Below are 26711 nucleotides of genomic sequence, written 5' to 3' on the forward strand. Positions count from 1 at the left end.
AGTAATAAAGAATACATAAACATTGAAAAACTAATTTATTTGTTTTTTTTATTATTTTTGTTTAAATTTCCATAATTTACAAAACAATATTAAACTTTTGTTAACAAGTTCTTGTTAATAATAAAAAATAGTATTTCATTAATTATTCTTTTAAAATTCAGTGATTTTGTTTTTCTCTTTAGAGAATTTTTTTTCGCTGGTTTCATATACTTATAATGAGGATTTCATCTATATTTTATTTAAACTTAATTCGTATATGAATTCTAGGTATAGTTATTTAAGAATATTATTGATAAATTTTCTTTAGTGCAATATTTTCTATATATATAGATTTTGTTATTATATTTTTGTGATTTTTGAGCTGTGATATTTTAAACTATTTTACTCATTTTAGTCTTATTTTTATATTTTGGGAAACGATTTTGAATTTTGTTCTTTTTATATGTAATGTTTTTTTTAGTGTATGAAGAATTCAGCATTATTGTTAATACTTATTTTTTTTGAGTGTAGATAGCAACTTTATAAAGACATAGATTTAAGAAAGTTAGGTGTATAATGTTAATAAGGGGTGAGAAATGACACGTTATCACACGTACAAAAAAACATTAGATTTTGCAATTTTGTTATTTGTAAAAATTGCTGTTCACGTTTACCTTGCTTTTATTCCTGTTTCTCTTGTACAACGGCAACCACGATCTTTATACTATGGTGTTCAACAACCATTCCTCCGAATTGACTACGTGAGCTTTCATAACCCTACTTCTGGGTAAATAGTATAGATGGCTCTGCCTCATGCACTTGCATCAAGTATTGCCCATATGAATGGAGATGGCTCTCCCTTATTTCTCACCCTAGCAAAAAATGTTTGATGAACACATTACTAATGTGCCAAAAATAAGACAACTACATTTCTATAAATGATTAACATTAAAATGTGCCTCCTCAATGTGAAATATTTTAATTTCTTTTAATAATTCAATAAATTATATATTATTTTATTTTTTCTTTTTTTTTGATATTTTTTATATTTTTTGCTAATATGCCAAATATTTTAATGTTAACATTTCTTTATCACACGTGTTTTCACATTTCTCTTACACTTACTAGCTTTATACAAATTGTCAATTTCTATAGCTCTCTTAACCACAAGCACTTATAATGAAATAATTTCAATTTGAAATTACTTTCAATTAAACTTTGTTTGATGTTCACTCTTGTGCTTCTGGACTCGGAAAGAAATCTGGCTCGCAAAAATCACATCACTCTTATACGGCATAAGCCCCACACCATTCACATTACTCCGATTAACATAATCGATAGTGAATACATGCATTCGATGACACAACTATTCATCTCTATGTTATCGGAGATAAAGTTTCAGTGCCAAAAACATCATGAGAAGCATATAAATAAACAAGTAAGGAAGGTCTAAAGTCGGGCGGGGCCGACTATATTATACCCTGCACCACTTTGTAGATCTAAATTTTCGATACCATATCACATCCGTCAAATGTGTTGGGTGCTATATGTTATATCGGAATGAGTCAATCTGGCAACTACATTTTTATGTATCATATGATTTCATTATTATTTCGAGATTGTAATTTCATCATCTTTTGAGCGCGAACCAATAAAGGCTTGGTGAAAATTATATTATAAAACTCATAACAGTTTGATTGTTTTATTCGAATATAACATGGTGTCAGGTGTTATCGGAACCAAATAGATAAAATGGCTGAAAAAGAGTTTATGGAAACCCAGATGAGGGTGATGGAGCAATTGGCTGCAATGCAACAAGATGTTGTGTCTACAGCAGGGGCACAAATACCTATGCCGAAGCCACTTGAGATAACTGGTAACATCAAAGACAATTTTGAGTTATTTAAGGCAAACTGGACAACATATGCCGAGGCAATGGGTTTTGCACAATGGCCTGTGGGTAACGAAAGGAAGAAAGCAAATATTTTGTGGTCAATTGTGGGTGATGATGCCAAATTGAAGTATAACAACTTTGGTGTACTCGAGGATGATCGATAGTCATGTGAGGCGCTGTTGAAGAAGATTGGCGATTGCGTGACGACAAGCAAAAACACATTATTCCAAAGATGGTCTTTCCACACATGTAACCAGATGGAAATGGAGTCTTTCGACGAATACTTACGTCGTTTAAATAAAAGAGCAGATAGTTGTGATTTTAAGAAGATTTCCCAGAACAATATAAAGTCTACAATGATCCGCGACAGATTAATTTTTGGAATTAATGACGAAGGTCTGAAGAAGATTTTCTTGAAAGAAGACTTTTCTAAGTTGACTCTCACTGGTGTTATAAACAGATGTAAGGTGAACGAAATTACTGAGGAGGAGTTCAACAATATAAAGACTAGCAATGAGAGATTTGTTAATGAGATGCGGATGAATAAGCCAAGAGAGACAAAATGTAGATTTTGCGGTGGATCGCACTCGTTTGTTAACGGCAGCTGCCCCGCGATAAATAAGACGTGTAACATATGCAAAAAGAAAGGACGTTTTGCTAAATGCTGTTATTCGAGAAGCCGAGTGAAGGATAGAACAAAGAATCTGCATGCCGTTGAGGCCAGTGCTGAGACAGAAAGCCATTCTGAATCTGAATCATCTATATACCAGATTGGAATGAACGACGTTCAAAGAAAAAGATCGAAGGCCGTGTTACAGTTTTTGATACGAGACCAATGGAACGATTATGAGTGTGACATGGATACATGCTCAGATGTGTCAGTGATTGGTTATTCCTTGTTATGCAAGCTGCTACGAGAAAAGAGCCCAAAACTGGATCACAGTGATTGCAAGTTAAAAGCCTTCGGAGGTTCTAAAGTAGACGTTTTTGGAAAGATTCGCATACCATTCCGTCACAAAAAGAAAATATACAATATTCATTTCCATGTCGTTAATGTGGACCACGGATTTTTGTTGTCGGAAGACGCATGTTTGGCTATGGGTTTAATAAAATATTGCCGTTTGATATCCGCTAAGGATAACTTCGATGAAGTTAACAAACAAAGGTTGCAAGCAGGCAGAATCGTTGATAAGTTTAAAGACATTTTTGATGGCTATGGAAAACTTCCGGGTAAGGTGACCTTAGAGTTTGATGAAAGTGTAAAGCCAGTAATTCAGAGACCAAGGCGAATTCCAGTAGCACTTAGAGACAAATTGAAGGTGGAATTGAACAACTTGGAAGCAGATGGCATTATATCCATATATGTCATACAGAATGGGTAAGCAACATTTTACTAATTCAGAAAAAGGACTCTTTTTTCGCATTTGTATTGATCCGATTCCGTTGAATAATAAGAGGCCTAATTTACAATTTACGACGATTGATGAGATTTTACCCGAATTGGCGAATGCAAAGATTTTTTCCACGGTTGATGCGAAGAAGGGGTTTTGGCGACTTGAATTAGAGGAACGGAGCAGCATGCTCACAACATTCTGGACGCCTTTTGGAAGGTTTAGATGGAATAGGTTACCATTTGGTGTTTCTCCAGCCCCGGAATTCTTTCAACTGAAGACTAGAGAGATGACGCAAGACTTGCAAGGGGTATTGATCCGGTACCAACTAACAAAACCGACCTGCACAATTTCTAGGTATGATTAACTATCTCAGCCGGTTTGTTCCAAATTTGACGAACAGAAATGTCGAGCTTCGCAAGTTACTGGGACGACATGGGAATGGTCAAGGCAAGCATCTTTGGAATTTCAAGACCTAAAAACTGCGATTTCCAATAGAAATGAGTTACGATTTTATGATCCCAAAGAACCCTTGGAAATTCATTGTGATGCCTCCTCAGTTGGTCGGGGTGTTGCATTATTTCAAAATAAGGGGCCCGTGGCATTTGTGTCGAGGCATATCAAAGGCAGAACAAAATTATGCAATGATTGAGAAGGAGCTCTTGGCCATTGTTTTTGCATGTGTGTGGTTCGATCAGCTGATTGTTGGCAATCCTTCGATTACTATTAAGACAGACCATAAGCCATTAGTAAACATTTTCAAGAACACATTGCTCAAGGCATAGAATATATTACAGTTGATGTTGATGATACTACAACGTTATACATTTGAGTTGAAGTTCGTAAAAGGCAATGAAAATATTGTTGCCGATACTTTGTCAAGAGCTGCAATGGATCTAGATGACACAGAATTTAAGAAGCAAATGGCTCGACACAATATTTTTACGATAATAACGGTCAGTAATCAGAAGTTAATTAAAAGTTTACGGATATCTAATGATACCACACAGATCTTAAGACAAGAAACGGCTAAGGATGCATCATTTCACACATTGATTGATTATATTGTCGATGGCTGGCCGCTGTATATATGTGATGTAGAAAAGAGTTTACAGGTTTATTTCAAGTATAAACATGAATTAATGTTTCAAGACGTCTTGATTTTTCATTTGAATCAGGTTTTGATTCCGCAAAGTTTACGAAGATTGATGGTAGACAAATCACATGTTGCTCATACCGGCATTGAGAATACAATCAAGCTTGCAAAGCAGAATATATTCTGGCCTAGAATGGCTCAACAAATAGAAGAAAAGGTCAGAAATAGCGCAATTTGCTCGAAGTTTGCGGCTTCGCAACAGAGACTTCCCATGCAATCTCATGCTATTCCTGAATACGCCTGGCAGATAGTCTCAATGGATGTGTTCTTTGTAAATTATAGGGGGAGAAATGAGAAAATGCTGGTCATTGAGCACACTATTCTGATTTTTTTGAGTGCTGCAGATTGCCAGACTTGACACCACGATCTGTGATTGATATCTTAAAAGAGCAGTTTGCAAGATACGGTGTACCAGAGAAGGTAATATCGGACAACGGCACCAATTTTGTCAATAAAGATATGAGAGACTTCGCACTAAAATACGATTTTCAACATGTGACCTCTTCTCCTTATCATCAACAAGGAAATGGAAAAGCAGAATCAGCTGTGAAAATAGCTAAAAATATTATTTCAAAGTCTAATGAAGGGAAGGAGGATATGTGGTGGTCACTTTTACATTGGCGGAATACACCAAACAAAGTAGGAAGCAGTCCAGTTCAACGGTTAATGAGTAGAAAGATTAGATGCGGCTTACCCAGTAACCCTAAGAGTTTCAAGCCGGAAGTAATTGAAGGTGTGGCGGATAAGCTAGAGTCCAATAGGAATAGGGCCAAATGGTATTACGATCGGTCGAAAAAAGAGATAACGGTACAGATACGACCAGATACAGATAAGATGTGGTCTAAGGGTGTGGTAGCCGAGAGAGTTTCTGATAGGTCGTACGTGGTGGATGTGAATGGTTTGCCATATAGACAGCGACAGAGTTACCATCTAATCAGAATCTGGCCAATGCGCCTGCAGTAAATAATAGTTCTGAGAATCTCATTGCAGAAACCGAACGTAGCGAACAAATACGGAGGTCGAAAAGGCAAACTGTTCTGCCAAGAAGATTAGCCGATTATGACTGTTCGCGTGAATAATCCAGTCCCGATTGTCTCATAAAAAAGAGAGGATGTTATGACATATGACTTCATTATTATTTCGAGATTGTAATTTCATCATCTTTTGAGCGCGAACCAATGAAGGCTTGGTGAAAATTATATTATAAAACTCATAACATTTTGATTGTTTTATTCGAATATAACACTATATATAAAGGTTTGTCCCAAATACATACATTTAAATATCACTCGATTTGGACAGAATTTTATAGACTTTTACAAAATCTATAGACTCAAAATTTAAGTTGGCTAATGCACTAGGGTGGAACACAATTTTAGTAAAAAAATATGGAAACATTTAAATCTGAAGCAATTTCAAGGAAACTTCGCAAAAGTTTATTTATGATTTATCGCTCGATATATATGTATTAGAAGTTTAGGAAAATTTGAGTCATTTTTACAACTTTTCGACTAAGCTGTGGCGATTTAACAAGGAAAATGTTGGTATTTTGACCATTTTTGTCGAAATCAGAAAAACATATATATGGGAGCTATATCTAAATCTGAACCGATGTCAACCAAATTTAGCACGCATAGCTACAATGCTAATTCTATTCCCTGTGCGAAATTTCAACTAAATCGGAGTTGAAAATGGGACTCTGTGGTCATATGAGTGTAAATTGGGCGAAAGCTATATATGGGAGATATATCCAAATCTGAACCGATTTCAACCAAATTTGGCACGCACAATGCTAATTCTACTCACTACACAGAAGAAAGTGTCTCGTAAATTTAAGAAGATTTTTACAATATAAATTATTGTACAAGAATTTTCCATAATTTTAGTTCATTTTTCGTATCTTCAACGAAAATTAACTACTCGAAAGGAAATTTTACAAATTCTAAGTAGCAATCGTTTACTTCATGGCCTGCAAAATACGATGGAAATTTCTTTAAACAATTTCTTAACTGGTAGTAAAAATTTATTTTGTCATGCTATAAAACTACTTGTGAAATGTAAAGTATTTTCTAAATAATAAGTGCTATTTACTATAAGATTTTTGTATGAGAAAATATTTTTTTACGAAAAATGAACTTGAAAGTGGATAGCAATTTCTTACTGACAATTCCTATAGTTAATAATTATTGGTAAAAAATTACCCAATGAAATATTTTTAGTTCACATGTAATTAAATTTATAGACATTTTCGTCAAAAATGGTAGATAACATTTCATGAAAATTTTGCAAATTTTAAGTTAAACGTTTCATCGTTCATAAACTGGTGTGCCTTTACGAATATTATTCTTAGAGTAAATTTTCAGCAGATGCGATGAACTAATGCATAGTACAGAGATTTTTATCGGCATAGTGGAATGTGATTAATGTAAAGATGATGTTACTTGAGTTTTGTTGTGTATACATGAGCGTGGGATTGTTTTTATTTTTGTTCATTTACTGGTTTGTGTGTGTGTTTGTTATTCGCGGATGGTTTATTTGGCTGGATGAGGTGTTGTTTTCAATAAAGGCACATGTGGTTTTGTTGTTGTAGGAATGTTTTGGCTTTGCTTGGTTTTGTTTGGCATGAATTTGGAAAATTTTTGTTATATCTCAGCGTATAATTTATTTATAAATTGATAAGTATTTTTTTAATATGACTTTCTTTTAAAAAGAATATTTTTTATGTATATTATTATTTGTTAATTATTTTTTTTGGAAACCAGTTTAATGTTTTTCTTTGCTTAAAAACAATATTTAATTTCAGAGCAACTCCAGATGGATTCGAACAAATTTAAAAAAATAGAGAATTGGTAAGTTTTCTTTTAAAAATTGGCTTTATTTCAACAAGAATATTTACGTTTTTGTGACCCTTTTATCATCAAAATTACAGGTTTTTAATACCTTATTTTAGTATTTCTTTAATCAAATTTTTTGGAAACCAATGTAATATTTTTAATGTAAAAACAAATATTTAATCTAATTATACAATTATTATTCGAGCTTTTATGGACAGATATAGATTAAGGAACATGGTTAATAGAGCCATTGAAAAGAAAACGCCAGATACAAATCTATACACGCCTGGACTGTACATGTTTCGGTTCGGGCGAATGAACCTTTCCACAGCCTTTAGTATAGATCTGGCTGGGAGAGATAACTCAATTTTGGGCCCTTTATGCTAACTCCTTATGGAGAAAACATTTGGGAAATTTCCTCTTACAAATTGAATCATCTTTTCTCCCACTGTACATCATCTTTTCATATAACTTGCAAGTCCCTTAATCTTATTTTTATTTCGTTTTGTTACATAGTAATGCAACAACACGAAATTTATTTTTAGAAAGCTAATTTGTTAGAATTCACCTAAGTGGTGAACAGTCGAACAATGCTTATTGTTTCTACAGTCAACTACAACATATGACAATTAACAGACTGTAGAAACAATCAGCATTGTTCGACTGTTCACCACTTAGGTGAATTCTAACAAATTAGCTTTCTAAAAATAAATTTCGTGTTGTTGCATTACTATGTAACAAAACGAAATAAAAATACGATTAAGGGACTTGCAAGTTATATGAAAAGATGATGTACAGTGGGAGAAAAGATGATTCAATTTGTAAGAGGAAATTTCCCAAATGTTTTCTCCATAAGGAGTTAGCATAAAGGGCCCAAAATTGAGTTATCTCTCCCAGCCAGATCTATACTAAAGGCTGTGGAAAGGTTCATTCGCCCGAACCGAAACATGTACAGTCCAGGCGTGTATAGATTTGTATCTGGCGTTTTCTTTTCAATGGCTCTATTAACCATGTTCCTTAATCTATATCTGTCCATAAAAGCTCGAATAATAATTGTATAATTAGATATAATGCATTTGGACGTCAATTGCCTGTTTCGGTATCAGGCTAACATGTAATAGAACAAATATTTAATTTCAGAATAACCCCTTAAAAATTTGGCCAAATGTTTAGTACTCCTTTGCCTGTAATTTAATAGTGAATTGGTAAGGATTCTTTAACTTTCTTTTAACCCTGGACAGTCATCCTTATTTTTTAATTTATTTTCTTATTCAATTTGGTTTTAATTAGTATAAAACAAAAATTTATAAAACGGTCGAATTAGTATAACTTAAATTTACCATTTCCCTATAGACTAAAATGCATTTTAAATCGAAAATGAAATTACGTGTCGTCATTTTGACGAATGATGACTGTCTAGGGTTATCAAGAATATTTGGTTTTTTATGCATATTATTATTTTTTTCATTAGATTTTTTTGAAAACCTAATTAATAATTTTATTTAATGTAAAAAATAAATATTTAATTTCAGAGTAACCCAAATAAATTTGGACAACTTTTTATATTTCCCCTCAGCGTACAATTTAATAGAGAATTGGTAAGTTTTATATTAAAACTTTGGCTTTCTTTCAAATAGAATATTTATTTTATTACATCCTTCACATCGATAACAACACAGTTTTATGACTTTATTTAGAATACTTCATTATTTCTCTAATTGTTTCAGGTACAAATTTTATGAGATACGTTTTCCAAAGAAAAGTTGATAAAATGCCCCCCAAATATGGTAAGTTACAAGCTAAAATGAAGAATTAAAAATTATATTTCATTACATGGTGTTAATTTTTAACAATTTTCTTTATTGTTTCCATTTTTGCCAGCAAGATATGTGAAAAAATTACCTACGATGAATAAAAAAAGGATAAGTCAAAATGTCCAAACAGCGGGTTCAAATGAACTACTCTCTGTTCCACGTGGTCATAATTTTTATTCACAAAACACATTGTATTAAGAATTTTCATTATAAGTTTTTATAATAAAGTACTTTTGCTTAAAGAAAGAATGGTATATGTAAATGGTCTAAGATAGGGTGTTATTCGATCTGGTGGCAGCTGACCCATTTGGGGAATTATTGGTTTAGCTGCATCCATCTTACAGACAGAGCAGTTAGGGAGCCACCGTGGTGCAATGGTTAGCATGCCGCCTTGCATACACAAGGTCGTGGGTTCGATTCCTGCTTCGACCAAACACCAAAAAGCTTTTCATCGGTGGATTATCCCACCTCAGTAATGCTGGTGACATTTCTGAGGGTTTCAAAGCTTCTCTAAGTGGTTTCACTGCAATGTGGAACGCCGTTCGGACTCGGCTATAAAAAGGAAGTCCCTTGTCATTGAGCTTAACATGGAATCGGGCAGCACTCAGTGATAAGAGAGAAGTTCACCAATGTGGTATCACAAAGGACTGAATAGTCTAAGTGAGCCTGATACATCGGGCTGCCACCTAACCTAACCTAACCTAACCTTCGGCGATAGTTTGGCAAATCGTAGTATCCATGCAACAGTCCTTTTCAATTTGATGTAGGAAGAAATTTTTTCATAATACTCGACCCAAACTCCAACAAATTCTGAAGAAAATCTATGTCCTCGCAAGCAGTGGAGAATAGCTTAAAATTTAAAGGATCGTTTTTGGAAACAATGTGTGACCGAATTTCAACCCCAACTTCTTCAAATATCAATTCTTGAAGACCTTCCATAATGTCTTTCAATTGGCTTTCCACCGGGACTTCCACCATTGCAGTATTAAACACCTCATCTCCAATAAGAATGGGAATGGGAGATATCGGTTCCTCCCGATTGGTCCGTAAAATATATGGGTGAGACATATTTTATTAAGAAACTCCAATTGAAGCAATCACAAATTATCGAAAAAAAATATTCCACACAAATTGACTGCTACAAAAAATTTAAAACTGCTGACGTAGAATGCTCATTCAAAAGAATTTCTAAATCTTTGTCTACTAGGTTTAAATTTTGTATAAATGTCACAGTCGTTTTTCACAAAGTGGATCTTCAATTGATCTGCTTCTCCTTTGATCCTTTGTACTTTTTGGGAACAAAAATATGATCCGTTTTAAACCCACACAAATAGTTTTAATAAATAAAATAGGTCTTAACTCACATTGCAAATGGCGCCATGTTATGAAAATACTGACTACGCGGTTTACGTCAGTTTTTTAACTCAAAAAAAAACAAAGTACCTCAAGGCCGGTACTCTGTTCGGTTTTCGCGTTGAAACTCCATACAAAACCAAAAAATGCGAAAAACTAGCGATATTTTTTCTATTTGTGGTACTTTGTTTTTTCGCGTTGAAAAAACGAAGTTTATAGCATGGCGTCATTTGCAATGTGAATTAAGAAATAATTTATTTATTCAAATGATTTGTGTGGGTTTATAACGCAAACACGGATTATATCCAAAATAAATGGTAAATGTTTATGCCACATAAACAACTAATTTTTATTTAAATAGCAAAATAATTTTCTTGTATTCATCATCATTACAAAATGATTGCGATATGCTAGAATGAAACGATTTATTTTAATGTGGCTTTTGGGAACAATATCACCAATTCAATCACTTCTCGTTAAATTTCATTCAGCGGATCCAATATAGAATTTTTTATACATAAGTTGGATCTTTCATTGTTTGTCGAAATTTGACAATTTTTCTTATTCAATTCTAGCTAAACCAATTTTTTATCAAAAATTATTTATTGTAATTGGTATGCCCTGGAAGCAAACTACATTTTCTAATTACACGCTGTTCTCATTGGGTGTGATTTTAACTTTCAATTGTCCTTCAATGCAATGAACTAGCGATGCAACTAGTATGTTACAAAGTGATTTTTCAATAGTTGGAGGATAATCTTTTGAATTTTATTTATGGTCATGCACACATTAGGCAGTAGCTCCATTTCTTGTTCAGCCCAACTTTATTATTGTTATGTTCTCTTTTAAAATGTCGAATTATCTTGCGAAATATAAGTCGGGAGCAGTTATATTTGCATAGGAAATACCCTTGAACGTGAGTTATGGGCTTTCACTTTGACTTGAGCTATTGTATGATGTACGTGTTTTAACTGGTAACCCCATGATGTTGATATGGCATTATTATCATTTTTGAGAACCGTGGTGGTGACCACAGGAGTTGAAATTGCTAGTGAGGCGGAACTGCATGGGCATAAGTACACTCTTGTCTACTGGTATTGCAGTGCGATTATGTAGATATTGTGGACGAAAATAAAAACGAGGAAACAATATACAAGTCAGTGGTATATGTCAACAAATTATCCGAACGAATTACGAATTAAATCTTTGATAAAGAACAATACACGTTAGCACACAAGTTAAACAATACTCTTAAAAAATTATTTTTCAACATGAAAAGCAAAAAACTCTCCACCAATCAGTTTGCACTTTTCACAGCACCACCGCAGATCCTTATCTTCACGTAAGTTATCTATGGTACGTGCTGCCAATTGCTCACACTTTGAATGGAAATTTGTTGAACAAATCCAGCAAGAAATCATTTGTTCATCTAATTTAGTTATACGACACGATGATATTGGGCAAGTCATCTCAAAAGTTTATTTAATATATCAAAGATGGATTATGGATTCCAAGATAATTTGAAGATTTACTAAAGTATATATTAATTTCAGACTTGAATTCTAAGGTAAGACTCACTCCAGTATAATACAAAAATCATTGTATACTTCTAGGCATAAATAAAAATACCTTATGTGGGGTATCAACAAAATCAGAGTTGAGTTTGGCTAAACAAGTTCAGTACCTAGCTATGACAACAACCAGTGATTAGTGCTTAGCTTGATCGGCAACCACAGAAAACTTTTGAAATGAGCTTTAATCAAATCATGAAGCTAATGCGCTTTACAGACTATCAGTTATTCCCCAATAAACACAAACGTTTGAGAAATGCTAAATTTCAACAATTTTTCAAACATTTTTTCAAAGGATTAGGGTAATATTCAAGTTGAGAAATTGTTGAGAAAATCGCGTTCTCAACAAAAAACAGACTTTACCCTCAACAGTGAAATTCAACACATTAGCAATAATATCTCAAGTGTTATCCTCAAATTGAAATGCATCGCTACTAAATAATTTCTCAAACAATTTTCGATGCGAGTCAAATTCATAATTAACATCGTTGCAAATACTTTTCAACCTAAATTTGTATGAATGATATCCCCACTTCAAATTGAAAGTCAAAGCCAAAATTCTATGAATTTTGTATAATTTATCCATTTTCATCAAAATAAAATATATAATAATACACTACATAATACACTACAATGCCAATTGATAAATAATAATCTTATTAAACATATCAACAAATAAGAACAAAAAAAAAAAACAAACAATACAACTTTAAATATCTTAAACATTATTAGTAAACACTTTTGCATTGATAATTCGAATTCCTTCCTTTTAGCATAAACAGCATTAAAATGTATTAACATGCGGGCAATTTGAAATTAGGAACGTACTGGACCGCGTGTTAGAATTGATTTCCAGTAGAAGGAATTCACAAAATATCCATTTTAAACTGATAATAGCATATGCATTAAACTGACGATGTGATGCACATTTTCATCCAGAAGTTGTTGATTTCAACAATTTGTTGTTTTTAACAATTTTACTTGGTTGCACTTGTAATGTTTCTGGAAACTTTTTCTTGTCGATAAGCCACTCATTTTTCATTGGTCAGCTTCTTAACGTTTGCAAGAATGTAGCATCCAAAGATTTTAGTTTTCTGCAAAGAGATTTAAATTTAGTGACTTCTCTAAAGTGTTGATTTAATTTTTCATATTGACGTACCAATTATTATAAGCTATTTGAAGCAGTTCCAGTTAATTGTACACCATTTTTTCATCGGTCAGCTTTTTAATGTTTTCAAGAACGTAGAATCCTTTATTTTAGTTTTCGGTAAAGAGATATACATTTAGTGACTTCCTTAAAGTTTTATTTCATTTTTTATTTTTACTTACCTAGTTTTATAAACTATTTGCTTATTTGTCTAAAATTTTCAATTTTTTTTATTTCTTGCAATTGACCACGAACTTCGTTGCACAAATAAGTATTGAAAACCACATGGTCTTTTCGTTGCATTTTAGGGTAGTGTTTTGTCAAAGTTTTTTCATATTATCTTCAACGCCTTTTCAAAGATTTCGTCAACATTTTGGCAAATTGGAAGTAATTCGCAAACAATTTGAAGATGTATTGAAGATGAGCCATTTCAAGTCAAGTTGAATTTATGATGAAAATTATATTTACCCTCAAACTGAAAAGTTGTTGCATTTGAAAAACGCTCATCCTGTTTTATTGGGTCCGGACGGAATGTCGGTGTTTGTAAGGAATCTTATGGCGTTTTCTTTTCTTGTAAAAAATGCGCACTTTTTTGCATTTTGCCCGGAAAATGTACTTTTTAGGTTCTTTTCTAAAAAAAAACAGGCAAAAGTGCGAAAATGCTTTCGAATTCTGTTGTGAAAATAGCGCCACGCATAGAGGCAAATTACGGGCATTTTCAGCACTGCCAACAAACGAGAGTGCTGCGACTGCCCTGTTTCCTTCTTTGGATTCTTTTCTGCCCGCTGATATGATAGAATTTTCTAGGTTGCTGGTAACATTTTAAAAATGCGCAGTCTGTACAGACAAAATGAAGGCAAAGCTCTTTTTTCAGAAAAGAAAACACCATTAGACTATACAGTCCATTGTGATACCATATTGGTGAACTTCTCTCTTATCACTGAGTGCTGCCCGATTCCTTGTTAAGCTCAATGACAAGGGACCTCCTTTTTATAGCCGAGTCCGAACGGCGTTCCACATTGCAGTGAAACCACTTAGAGAAGTTTTGAAACCTCAGAAATGTCACCAGCATTACTGAGGTGGGATAATCCACCGCTGAAAAACGTTTTGGTGTTCGGTCGAAGCAGGAATCGAACCCACGACCTTGTGTATGTAAGGTGAGCACGCTAACCATTGCACCACGGTGGACACAAAATCTCGCTATTTAGAACCAAAATCTCTTTACAAATCTCAAGTGTTTGGACTGGCAAAATAACGAGATTTCGTAGATTTGAAGATTTAACAGCTGTTTGTAAATATATCATCACAAACCAGTATGTGCACACTCACACACACATTCATCTACAAGGAAAATTGGAGCAGGGTTGCAAAAGCGCATTGTTAGTACTAGGTTAGGTTAGGTAAGGTTAAAGTGGCAGCCCGATTAAGATTCAGGCTCACTTAGACTATTCAGTCCATTTTGATACCACATTAACTAAAAGTACCTATTACATATGGGCACTTATAGTTTTAACCGCTGAACCTTCTTGATTATTTTTCTTTGTAGAACCAACCAGATTGTTCCAAAAACATTAGCAGACTGCTTAACCCGTATTCTCCCGAGTTATAAAATAATCATCCGATTATAACAATGTTTGATTCACAGCATGTATAGGCTACATTTAGTATATATATATATGAAAAAAAATTGTCATAGCTTACAGGTAGCCAGGGGCATACCAATAGATTCAATTTCCCCTGGAATATGTAAGGTAGTCCCTAACCTTGCCAACTCATCCGCTTCGCAGTTCCCCGGTATGTTCCTATGGCCAGGCACCCATATTAGGTGAATATTGTACTGCTCAGCCATCTCATTGAGAGATTTGCGGCAGTCGATGGCCGTTTTCGAGTTGTTGAACACAGAATCCAAGGATTTTATTGTAGGTTGACTGTCTGAGTATATATTAATGTCCACATTTTTTGGAACATTACTTCTCAGCCAATTCGCCACCTCTCTTATAGCTAATATTTCAGCCTGAAAAACACTACAGTGATTAGGTAATCTTTCCGCTATTCGAAGTTCCAGATCATTAGAAAACACTCCGAAACCCAATTGTCCATCCAATTTGGAGCCATCAGTGTTGAAATCTATATATTCTTTATTCCCCGGGGTCTGTGTGCACCACGCCTCACTGTTGGGGATTAGAGTCTCAAACTTTTTGTCGAAAAGTGGACTCGCCAAAGTGTAATGCACTACGTTAGGCACATCTGGCATTATTTTGAGGACCGAACTGTGACCGTAACTTTTTCCCGACCATAGCGATAGCTCGCGCAACCGCACAGCCGTTGTTGCAGCTGACTGTTTGGCCAAAATGTCTAAAAGCAATAGATGCAGCATGACATTAAGGGAATTTGTCCCTGCCTTGCTGAATGCGCCTGAGATACACAAGCACGCCATACTCTGAACTTTGTCGAAACTTGTAGGCTGATGAAGTGCCGGCCACCAGACTACAACACCATATAGCATTATAGGTCTAACCACTACCGTGTATAGCCAATGCACAATTTTTGGTTTTAGTCCCCACTTTTTTCCTATTGCCTTTTTGCACGAGTGCAAAGCTACCATTGCTTTTCTCGCCCTTTCTTCAATATTAAGCTTAAAGTTCAGCTTCCTGTCCAAAATAACGCCAAGGTATTTTGCACACTCACCAAAGGGAATTTCAATACCCCTAAGGATATGGGCCTAACCGTGGGAGTTTTGCGATCTTGCAGTACATAACTATTTCTGTCTTTGCAGGATTTACCCCAAGACCATTGTCTTTCGCTTATTTCTCAGTCATCCGGAGGGCCCTCTGAATAATATCTCTGATTGTGGACGGGAATTTTCCCCTGACTGCTAGAGCCACATCATCTGCGTATGCCACCTCTTTTATCCTTTCTTTTTCTAGGGTAACCAGAAGGTTATTTATAGCAACATTCCAAAGAAGAGGTGATAGAACTCCTCCTTGGGGAGTGCCTCTGTTCACATACCTTTGTATGTTTGCTTGTCCTAGTGTGGCTTAAATACGTCTCTTTATTAGAAGTTCGTCTAATAGCCTAAGTATACATGGATCAACATTCAGAGTTGTCAGTCCATTTAATATCGAGCTCGGATGGACATTATTGAACGCCCCTTCGATGTCTAGAAACGCCACGATTGTGTATTCTTTGACAGATAGTGAGCTTTCAATAAAGCTGACTAGTTCATGTAATGCGGTCTCAGTAGACCTGCCCTTCGAGTATGCATGCTGTCGTTTCGAGAACAAACTTGAATCGATGCCAGTTCTACACCCAGAAAACAAATTCGTTGCCTCAACCGAATTATTTGCCAACCGAAAGCAGGTGGTTCCATCAACTATCAATGATATCTGTCAGCACAACTAACATTTGGCAATTGTAACTGCATGGTAGTATGTTGGATCAACTTTGCATTGGTTGTCGCAATCTCAAATTAATTGTTTTGTTTGTTGGTGCAACCGCCCTCGATTTTCTTTATTATTATCCTAACCAAATTCCAATATTAAATGAAAGGGCAGATTATATTGAGATTTTATTAATTTATTACAAGATTAACATTCATAATAAACTACGAAAATGAATACAAAAGGTGCTAACAAAGGCTTTTGATCTACATATATGTGAGATCAATTTACATTACAATTTTTTGTAGGTAATGTTTGTATACCAATGACAGATGGTTATTAGGTTGCAATTATGTGGTCAAACTACAGAACCTAATTCAATATATACTTGCCAGAAATTTCTTCCTTAAGCCCCTCAATATAAATACAGATCGACTTAGGCTCGTCCTGCGTGCTTAATACAATAAAAAAGCTCGCTTGCCGTAAATAGTAATTATGTTTGTTGATGAAGCCTGCAATTTTTACGGAAACTTTTGTAATATTCCTTTTTTATAAATCGGTGCGATACTTACCTGAAGGCAATTTCTTTTCTATGGGATAGACTTTATTCAATGTATTGCGGACTATTATCAAGTAAATGCTGTTCCCCGTTTTGCAAATTTTGTAGCGTCATACCATTTACCATGTCGATGTTGATATAAATATTTATTTGTTGCAACAACTACATTACGCCCGTCCTATAATTGAACTAAGATTCTATTAGTATGCTCAACTTTTGGTTGTACCAACAATTTGTTGATTCCCATGATGTAGGTCTCACTATGCTGGTGGTTAGCTCAATAATTTTATGCAGCATAAAATCAAATTTATCGTCATTGGTTATTGTAACCAATTGAATGTTTGTGGGAATTTCGTTTTGATCCTGTGAACTTTTTTATGGTCGTGTTGGATATATAATAGGGAAAATAATCAAAACATTATTCTTGTAACAAAAAATAAGTTACTGACATCATTTCCTCATTGTAATGATCGAATTGCAACCAACTATTTCTCTGGGTGTAAGATAAATATCTATCATCCTCTCCAGAGTCTTAAGTAGGAATGAGGATAAGCTGATTGGTCGGAAATCCTTCGCCCTCGAGTGAGAGGCTTTTCCCGCTTTAGGTATGAAAACGACTTTTGTTTCCCTCCACTTTCCTGGGATATATGATAAGTTGATACATCCTTTATATCGCCGACAACCAGGGGATAATTCTGTCAGTCACTGCTTGTAACTCCGCCGGAGTAAATCCATCAGGTCCAGCGGATTTGAATGGTCCAAAGCTATTTAACGCCCATCTTATTCTAGATTCCGATACAATTTCATCGATAGGAAACAACCGCTGAGCTACTGTGGCACCGCCAGAATCTGGTTCAACCGTCTGATTTCCAGGAAAATGTGTGTCCAATAGTACCTCCAGCGTCTCCTCACTGGACGTTGTCCAATTGCCCTCCGATGTTTTAATGAAACCTTGAGTGGAGTTGGTGGATGCAAGAACCTTCCGTAGTCTGGAAGCCTCGGACGAATTCTCAATACTGCTGCAGTAATCATTCCAAGAGTTATGCTGAGCATTTCTCAGTTCTCGCTTGTATCCTCTCAGATTCTTCTTGTAAGCGTCCCAATCCTCAGGGGCTCTAGTGGACTTTGCCTTGTTAAAGAGCTTCCTGCAGGATTTCCTCATATTACTTAATTCCGTAGACCACCATGGTGGTCGATTTTTCCCTCTAGGGCATGCAGCTTTCAGTGAGATGTTGAAGGCCTTAGTAATCTGCTCCACTGCGTGTTCGATATCTTGCACATTTCTCATATTTGCCTCTGTTATTTCCGGTATCATCATATTGAACGATTCCCTATACCAATCCAGTCAGCTTTCCTAACATTTGGCGGAAATATGGTCTTGGTGGTATGAACATCAAATTTGAAACTGATGTAGCGATGATCTGAGAAGCTATGTTCACTTAATACCTGCCACGCAGATATCATTTCATGATGTCCAAAATCTCTTTCCTGTTTTTAGTGACAAAGGTTGGGGCATCTCCCTTGTTGCAAACTACCAGATTAGTACGCAAAATAAACTCTATTAGCGACTCTCCCCTCTCATTAGTATCACTACTTCCCCATATACTATGATGCGCATTCGCATCGCATCCCATAATGAGTTTCGTCTTTGTTTTTAGTGACTCCTCAACTAAGGTTTTAACGGCACATGGAGGCATCTCCCTGTCATGTCCCATGTAGTCCGAAAATACCCAATATTTGCATTTGGCTATTTCTAAATTGGCAACGACAGTGTCTGCATTGCACATTGAAGGAAGCAGAAATAAGTTAAGCTCATTTTTAGCAATTATATAGGCTCGATTTACATCATTACCAGTATACTGCAATAGTTTGAACCCCGGAGTACTTAATTCACATATTTTGTTTCTATAAACATATGGTTCTTGAATAAGAACTATGTATGTGTCCCCTTTCATCAGGACAACTTTTAAGGCAGCAACTCTCTCCTTGCATTAGTATCACTACTTCCCCATATACTATGATACGCATTCGCATCGCATCCCATAATGAGTTTCGTCTTTGTTTTCAGTGACTCCTCAACTAAGGTCTTAACGGCACATGGAGGCATCTCCCTGTCATTTCCCATATAGACCGAAGATACCCAATATTTGCATTTGGCTATTTCTAAATTGGCAACGACAGTGTCTGCATTGCACATTGAAGGAAGCAGAAACAAGTTAAGCTCGTTTTTAGCAATTATACAGGCTCGAATTACATCATTACCAGTATACTGCAATAGTTTGAACCCCGGGTACTTAATTCACATATTTTGTTTCTATAAACATATGGTTCTTGAATAAGAACTATGTCCCCTTTCATCAGGAGAACTTTTAAGGCAGCACATGCAGCCTTACAATGATGAAGATTTATCTGGAGGATCCGTAGGACCATCGAGATTTCCAACAACCGTCACATCAGCCGCTTCAATCGAGTCATCAAGAATGTCCTCTTCAGAGATCTCGGTGACTCTCGCAATAACCATAGGTTCAACTTTGGTGAGTTCTGAGGCAGTAGAAGCCTCCTCACGCATACGGTATCTATCCATGTCTTCAACTTTGGTATCTCCCTCGACTTCGCAAGAGGATCCGCTTACTTCTGATTCAGACAGAGGCTTGTCCATTTCTGAATCCTTTAGCTGATCGTTTTTATACACCTTCATTTGGATAATGAGATTCGCAATAATAATGGTAGGTTACTTGATCTGGTATTTTGCAACTGTTTTGATGTGAGTGTGTCGCGTACTGCTCCCTATGTTACTCCTGAGGATGGGTATCATCCGACGTTGCATGTGTCATTTGAATTCACTGATATGGTAGTTTCGCGTACGGATGGTGGGACTCATGGTTCAAGGTTTTCTTTCAGGAATACGGACTTTGGCTTACTTTCCGAGAGGCTGCTCAATACTAGGTGGCCTACATATTGTGATCAGTCTGTTGATGGTCAATTGTCCGTCTTTTACGATTTACTGGGATCATGTTTTTCGGTGTGTGTTCCGATGGTGCGGAGGGGTATAGTATTATCAGGGCCACCTTGGTTCACAAGGGATTTACGGCGCCTTAGAAATTGTAGGAATAGACTATTTAGGAAATACAAGAATTGTGCTTCTACTTTGAATTATGTTAGGTATGTAGATGCGAGGTACCGATTTAATCAGATGAATAATAGGTGTTATGCTGATTACTTGCAGCGAATGAGATATGATTTAAAGGCGAATCCTAGGGGGTTTTACAATTTTGTGAATTCTAAGCGTGAGACTGTAGGTTTTCCCGTCTTTATGAGGTTCAATGATGTTGAGACTTCTGATTCTCGGACTATTTCGGATTTATTCGCGGATTTCTTTCAGGGAACATATGTTGATTCCCCAGCTGCTATGTTGGAATATCCCTTTTATATTCAGTCATACGATATTGTCTCTTCTATCAGACTTTCCTATGATGAAGTTCTCAAAGGTTTGAAGTCGTTGAAATCTAATTACTCTCCTGGACCTGATGGTGTGCCCTCTGCGGTGTTGAGGCATTGCGCATGTGCGTTATATATTCCTCTGACTGACCTCTTCAATTATTCTCTGGCTAGTGGTCATTTTCCTTCTGTTTGGAAGGAGAGTTTTATTGTCCCTCTTCATAAGAATGGTAGTAGATTCGACGTTCGGAACTACAGGTGCATAGCGAAGTTGAGTGCGATACCGAAGCTGTTTGAGAAACTGGTAACTGATAGGCTTGTTCGGCAACTTCAGTCAGTGGTCTCGGTTAGTCAACATGGTTTTACGAGGAATAGATCGACAGTGACTAATCTGTTGGAGTTCTCGACTCATGTGTTTACGAACTTTTCTCTCGGGTGCCAAACGGATGTCATATTTACGGATTTCAGCAAGGCGTTTGACACGGTTATTCATGGGATCCTTACGTATAAACTTGACTTGATTGGCTTTCCGCCGGGGTTTTTGAGTTGGATATCTTCATATCTTTCTGGAAGGTCACAAAGGGTTTTATTTAGGGGTTGTGAGTCGAAGCGGATATATGTTAAATCTGGTGTTCCGCAGGGAAGTCATCTCGGTCCCATTCTTTTTGCTTTGTATTTGAATGATCGTCCACATGTTATTCGATTTTCAAGGATACTAATGTATGCTGACGATGTGAAACTTTTTGCATCTGTCTCTTCAGATGTAGATTCTGCTAGGTTGCAAGGGGACTTTGATAGGTTGATTAATTGGTGCGTTGTGAATTGTATGACTCTTAATAGGGGGAAGTGTAAGAGTATGACTTTTTCGAGAAGGTGTGCTTTGTCTACTGATTATCATATCGATGACTATTATCTGGATAAGGTATCTTGTTTTAAGGGTTTGGGGGTATGGTTGGACACTAAATTGAATTTTAACTACCACATTGATAGCTGTGTTGGGAAGGCTATGTCAGTTTTAGGTTTTATAAAGCGTTGGTCGAAGGAGTTTGATGACCCTTACCTAGGTAAGCGGTTATATACGTCTCTTGTGCGTCCGATACTTGAATATGGTTCTATTATTTGGTCTCCTTTTTACAATTGTCATATATAGGATCGAGTCAGTGCAAAGGAATTTTCTGTTGTTTGCTTTACGAGGATTAGGATGGGGTGACGTGACGGAGTTACCTCCATACGTGAATAGATTGAGGCTGATAGATTTGCCAACCCTTGAGAGAAGACGGCGCATTCTGGATATTTTATTTATTGTGAAGTTGGTTAATGGTATGATTGACTCAGATTTCTTGATTGGACACTTGAACTTTGTTGTACCAAGTCGACCAATGAGACATTTTTTGCCCTTGAGACTACCCTTATTCAAGTACAACTACGAGGCCAATAGCCCATTGAATCGTCTTATAATTGAGTTTAACCATTCTTTTAATTTATTTTCACTCACTGATTCCATATCTTGTATAAAACGCGCTATCCTTATGGATTAGTTTTATGCTCTAATGGGTTGTCAACTATAACTATATCGTATTTCGTATTTTATTGTTCCTGTCTGTTCCTGCAATAACTCCCTATTATGCTCCTGTCCATTAACGTAATTTCCTGTGTTCGTTCCTGCTATCCTTATTCATGCTATCACCGTGTTCCTGATTCCTGCTATCACCATGTTCCTGCAATAACTCCCGTTCAAGCGATATTATTCTCTCCGATTTTATTTTCCATTTCCTTATACTGCTGTGTTCCTGATTCTTCCTGGTTCCTGACTTGTAATTGCCTAAATTTCTTCCTTTCAACATACCTACTATGCTCCTACTATGCTTTGGCGTCATTTCCTGTATCCGTTCCTGCTGTCCTTATTCCTGCTATCACCATGTTCCTGATTCATCCCAGTTCCTGATTCATCCTAGTTCCTGATTCTCTTAGTTCCTGACCCATAATTCGTCTAATACAAAACCCATTCTATCCCTGGTATCCCAGTTTTTCCGCAATGAATTTACTCCAGCTTTACACTATATTCCCAATTCTTGTTGTAAAATTGTTCCTTATCTTATCTTTTTTTTCTCTTCTTTTTTCTCTTGTGTTTTTGTTGTTTGTATCCAATTCTTAGTCCCAATCCTGCCTATAAATCTTCTATTGTCCCTACAATTTCTAAAATAGATTATATAGATATATTTTATTTTATTTTATTTTATTTTATTTTATTTTTAATTATTATAAGCGTCATACTTTTTATTTTACTGTAACCAGCTGCTAATTATGCTGTGTAAATAAATAAATAAATAAATATAATGAAAGCCATAACATACACGGCCCTGAGACTTTGTGGCCCGTGTATGTTATGGCTTTCAGTGGCAAAGGCTGAGTGTTCAATATAAACACTGCATGCCGTCTTGGCCCATCCACTTCATCCAAACGACCAACCTTCCTATCAGCTGTTGGTAGATCTGGATTGCATTGTTTCAGTCTATTTAAAATAGATTCAGGGTCAGGAGGCTTTTGAATTTCGCTGCATTTTTAGTACTAAAACCATAGTTGTACAAGGCAGTATAGAGGATTTTGAAAGAGATTTTGTTGAAATCCTCTACGAGCCAGCTGATATTTGCCTATTGCAAATCTACTGAGATCTAGGAGGATTTCGGCCAAAATCCTCGTTTACGAGGGTTTCGTATCTAGTGCGAACGTGGTATAATTCATATAATTCCGGTGTTATACAAACATTTACATTATCCGCAGCAATGGGCTCATTCATTCAATTCGTTCAGCAACAAACTTATACCGTTGACGTCCACAATATCTACATAATCGCATTGCAATACCAGTAGACAAGAGTGTACTTATGCCCATGCAGTTCCGCCTCACTAGCAATTTCAACTCCTGTGGTCACCACCACGGTTCCCACAACTGATAATAACGCCATATCATTTGCCACTGTTGTTACATCGGGGGGAACAATATCATGGGGTGACCAGTTAAAACCCGTAAACCATACAATAGCTCAAGTCAAAGTGAAACTTTCTGTTCAACCAACTTAAGCCCATAACTCACGTTCAAGGGTAGTTCTTATGCAAAAGTCACTACTACCGACTTATATTTCGCAAGATAATTCCTCACAAAGGGATGTTAGTGTCCTATACCGTAGATTCTTCGTTGACTGAAATTAATACATTGAGATGCAAAGTGGTAGCCTATATCCTCTTTAAAGACATGCGGCTTAAACAGAGGAACGCATCTTGAAAAAGTAGTGTCTTAAATTTATATAAAAAATTTAACCAAAGAAAGCCTATATCCTCTTTAATGACATGCGGCTTAAACAGAGGAACGAAACTTGAAAAAGTCTTGTCTTAAATTTATATAAAAAAATTTAACCAAAGAAAGACAAGAAAGGTTTATTTTCGAAGGTTGTTTCTTGTTATACTCACCCAATGGATCGTTAGTCCATTGCATTGAAGGACAATTGAAAGTTCAAATCACACCCAATGAGAACAGCGTGTATTTAGAAAATGTAGTTTGCTTCCAGGGCATACCAATTACAATAAATAATTTTGGAAAAAATTGGTTTGGCTAGAATTGAATAAGAAAAATGGTCAAATTTCGACAAACAATGAAAGATCCAACTTATATATAAAAAAATCTATATTGGATCCGCTGAATGAAATTTAACGAGAAGTGATTGAATTGGTGATATTGCTCCCAAAAGCCACATTAAAATAAATCGTTTCATTCCAGCCTATCGCAATTATTTTGGAATGATGATGAATACAAGAAAATTTAAATTAAAATTAGTTGTTTATGTGGCATAAACATTTTTATTTTTGTTTCGATCAATCGATCTTATGCATTTTTAAATAACAACGCGAATCACATTTGTACCATAATTTCACACAAATCATTTGAATAAATAAATTATTTCTTAATTCACATTGCAAATGGCGCCATGTTTTGAATCTAACTAATCTCAACATATGGATTTCACTTTAAAGGTAGGTACTATGTTCTGTTTACGAGTTGAAAATTTCGCGGTTACTTTATTAAAACAGTTCAATATGAAGCAGAAAAATTAACTCACTTGACGCGCAGTTTCTTTTTCCTAAAGATTTCGGCGAGACTTTACAGGAATATGTTTATTTTCACTTATAATTTTGATTATATAAGGAAAAGCGCGAAAATAAAGTGGTTTTCAACTCGAACATAGTACCCACCTTAAGGGCAGTACTATGTTCGATTTCCACTGCGAAATCCCACACAAAACCAGAAAATGCGAAAAACTAGCGAAAATTTTTCCATTTGAGGTACTTTGTTTTTTTTTTTTTGAGTTGAAAAACTGACGTAAACCTCGTAGTCAGTATTTTCATAATATGGCGCCATTTGCAATGTGAATTAAGAACTAATTTATTTATTAAAACTATTTGTGTGGGTTTAAAAAGCAAGCACGGATCATATTATTGTTCCGAAAATATACAAAGGATCGAAGGAGTAGCAGATCAATTGAAGATCCACTTTGTCAAAAACGACTGTGGCATTTATACAAAATTTAAACGTAGTAGACAAAGATTTAAAAATTCTTTTGAATGAGCATTCTACGTCATCAGTTTTAAATTTTTTGTAGCAGTCAATTTGTGTGGAATATTTTTTTTTTCAATAATTTGTGATTGCTTCAATTGGAGTTTCTTAATAAATAATGTCTCACCCATATAATTTACGGTCCAATCGGGAGGAACCGATATCTCCCATTCCTATTGGAGATGAGGCGTTTAATACTACAATGGTGGAAACCCACGTGGAACGCCAATTGAAAGACATTATGGAAGGTCTTCAAGAATTGATATTTGAAGAAGTTGGGGTTGAAATTCGGTCACCCATTGTTTCCAAAAACGATCCTTTAAATTTTGGGCTATTCTCCACTGCTTGCGAAGACATAGATTTTCTTCAGAATTTGTTGGAGTTTGGATCGAGTATTATGAAAAAATTTCTTCCTACATCAAATTGAAAAGGACTGTTGCTTGGATACTACGATTTGCCAAACTAGCGCCGAAGAAAACCACGTATTTAATCGCCACGGAAATTGATCAAGCAGATAGAGAAATTTGTAAATGGGTTCAACTCGAACATTTTTTAGATGAGATCAATTGTTTAAGACATGGGAAGCCAATTTCGAAAAGAAGTTCGATATACAAGCTAGTTCCTTACCTGGATGTGGATGGTTTACTACGCGTTAAAGGACGTCTTGATGAGGCACTCTATTTGCCACATGATGCATGCAGACCCATAATACTGCCTCACAGCCATTGGGTCTCACAATTAATAATGGCACATTATCATATCAAAAACCATCCCCAGAATATGTGTCTCACAATAAATGAACTACGTGATAGGTACTGGATTCCACGAATCATTACCCAATATAATAGAGTCAAAAGAAACTGCACTGTCTGTAAGATGGATGTAGCTAAACCAATAATTCGCCAAATGGGTCAGCTGCCACCAGATCGAATAACACCCTATGTTAGACCATTTACATATACAGGAGTTGACCTCTGCGGTCCGTTCAATGTCTCTATTGGTCGTAGAAGGGAAAAATATGGGCAGTAGTCTTTACATGCTTAACGGTCAGAGCTGCCCATATTGAACTGGCACATGATTTGTCAACCGATGCCTTTATTTTGTGTCTAAGGATTTTTTTAACAGACGGGGAATTTCCGTAAGAATTAGAAGTGACAACGGGACCAGCTTCTGAAGTGATATGAAGGCTTATTGACATTGACAGAGTCAACGACGAAGTTGCTAACAAAAAGATCGATTTTAATTGCCCTGAAAAGTCAAGCTCTGGAGGTGCTTGGGAACGCCGCATAAGAAAAATAAAGAGGATTTCTTTTTACATTGTGTGGACGTATTTCTAAGCTGTTCCAAATAAAATTAAAAATACCAACCGCTTAGTTGGTACTAAAAACTGTGCTAAATTGTGAATTAAAGCCTTTGCAATCTATTCGTATTATTCGTTTCGAGGTATTTTGTATTGAAAGCTGCATTTTTTGCTGTTTTATAAAATTGCAAGACATTGAAAGCTAAACAAGTCATTCCAGTTCTGTTGTTGTTTCGTCTTTGTATCAAAGAGAAAAGGCGATTTAACTTGTGAGTAGATAAATAAAC

The 26711-nt window shown here is 35.7% G+C and overlaps 2 protein-coding genes across 2 annotated transcripts; both read left to right on the forward strand.

Annotated features, from left to right (window-relative positions):
- The first annotated feature begins 2130 nt into the window (after window positions 1-2130).
- LOC142234921 (uncharacterized) lies at window positions 2131-9317 on the forward strand. The gene is made up of 6 exons (XM_075306132.1): window positions 2131-3251; window positions 7224-7269; window positions 8395-8459; window positions 8787-8852; window positions 8982-9041; window positions 9136-9317. Exons 1-2 carry the CDS (start codon window positions 2131-2133, stop codon window positions 7252-7254), a joined length of 1152 nt encoding a protein of 383 aa, XP_075162247.1. The 3' UTR covers window positions 7255-7269; window positions 8395-8459; window positions 8787-8852; window positions 8982-9041; window positions 9136-9317.
- Window positions 9318-25326: 16009 nt separating this feature from the next.
- Window positions 25327-26153, forward strand: LOC142235478 (uncharacterized). The gene is made up of 2 exons (XM_075306730.1): window positions 25327-25505; window positions 25556-26153. The coding sequence occupies exons 1-2, from the start codon at window positions 25327-25329 to the stop codon at window positions 26151-26153; spliced, it is 777 nt and encodes a 258-aa protein (XP_075162845.1).
- The last annotated feature ends 558 nt before the right edge of the window (window positions 26154-26711 follow it).

This window comes from Haematobia irritans, chromosome 4 (genome assembly GCF_050003625.1).
Source record: "Haematobia irritans isolate KBUSLIRL chromosome 4, ASM5000362v1, whole genome shotgun sequence".
NCBI classification, from domain to species: domain Eukaryota; kingdom Metazoa; phylum Arthropoda; class Insecta; order Diptera; family Muscidae; genus Haematobia; species Haematobia irritans.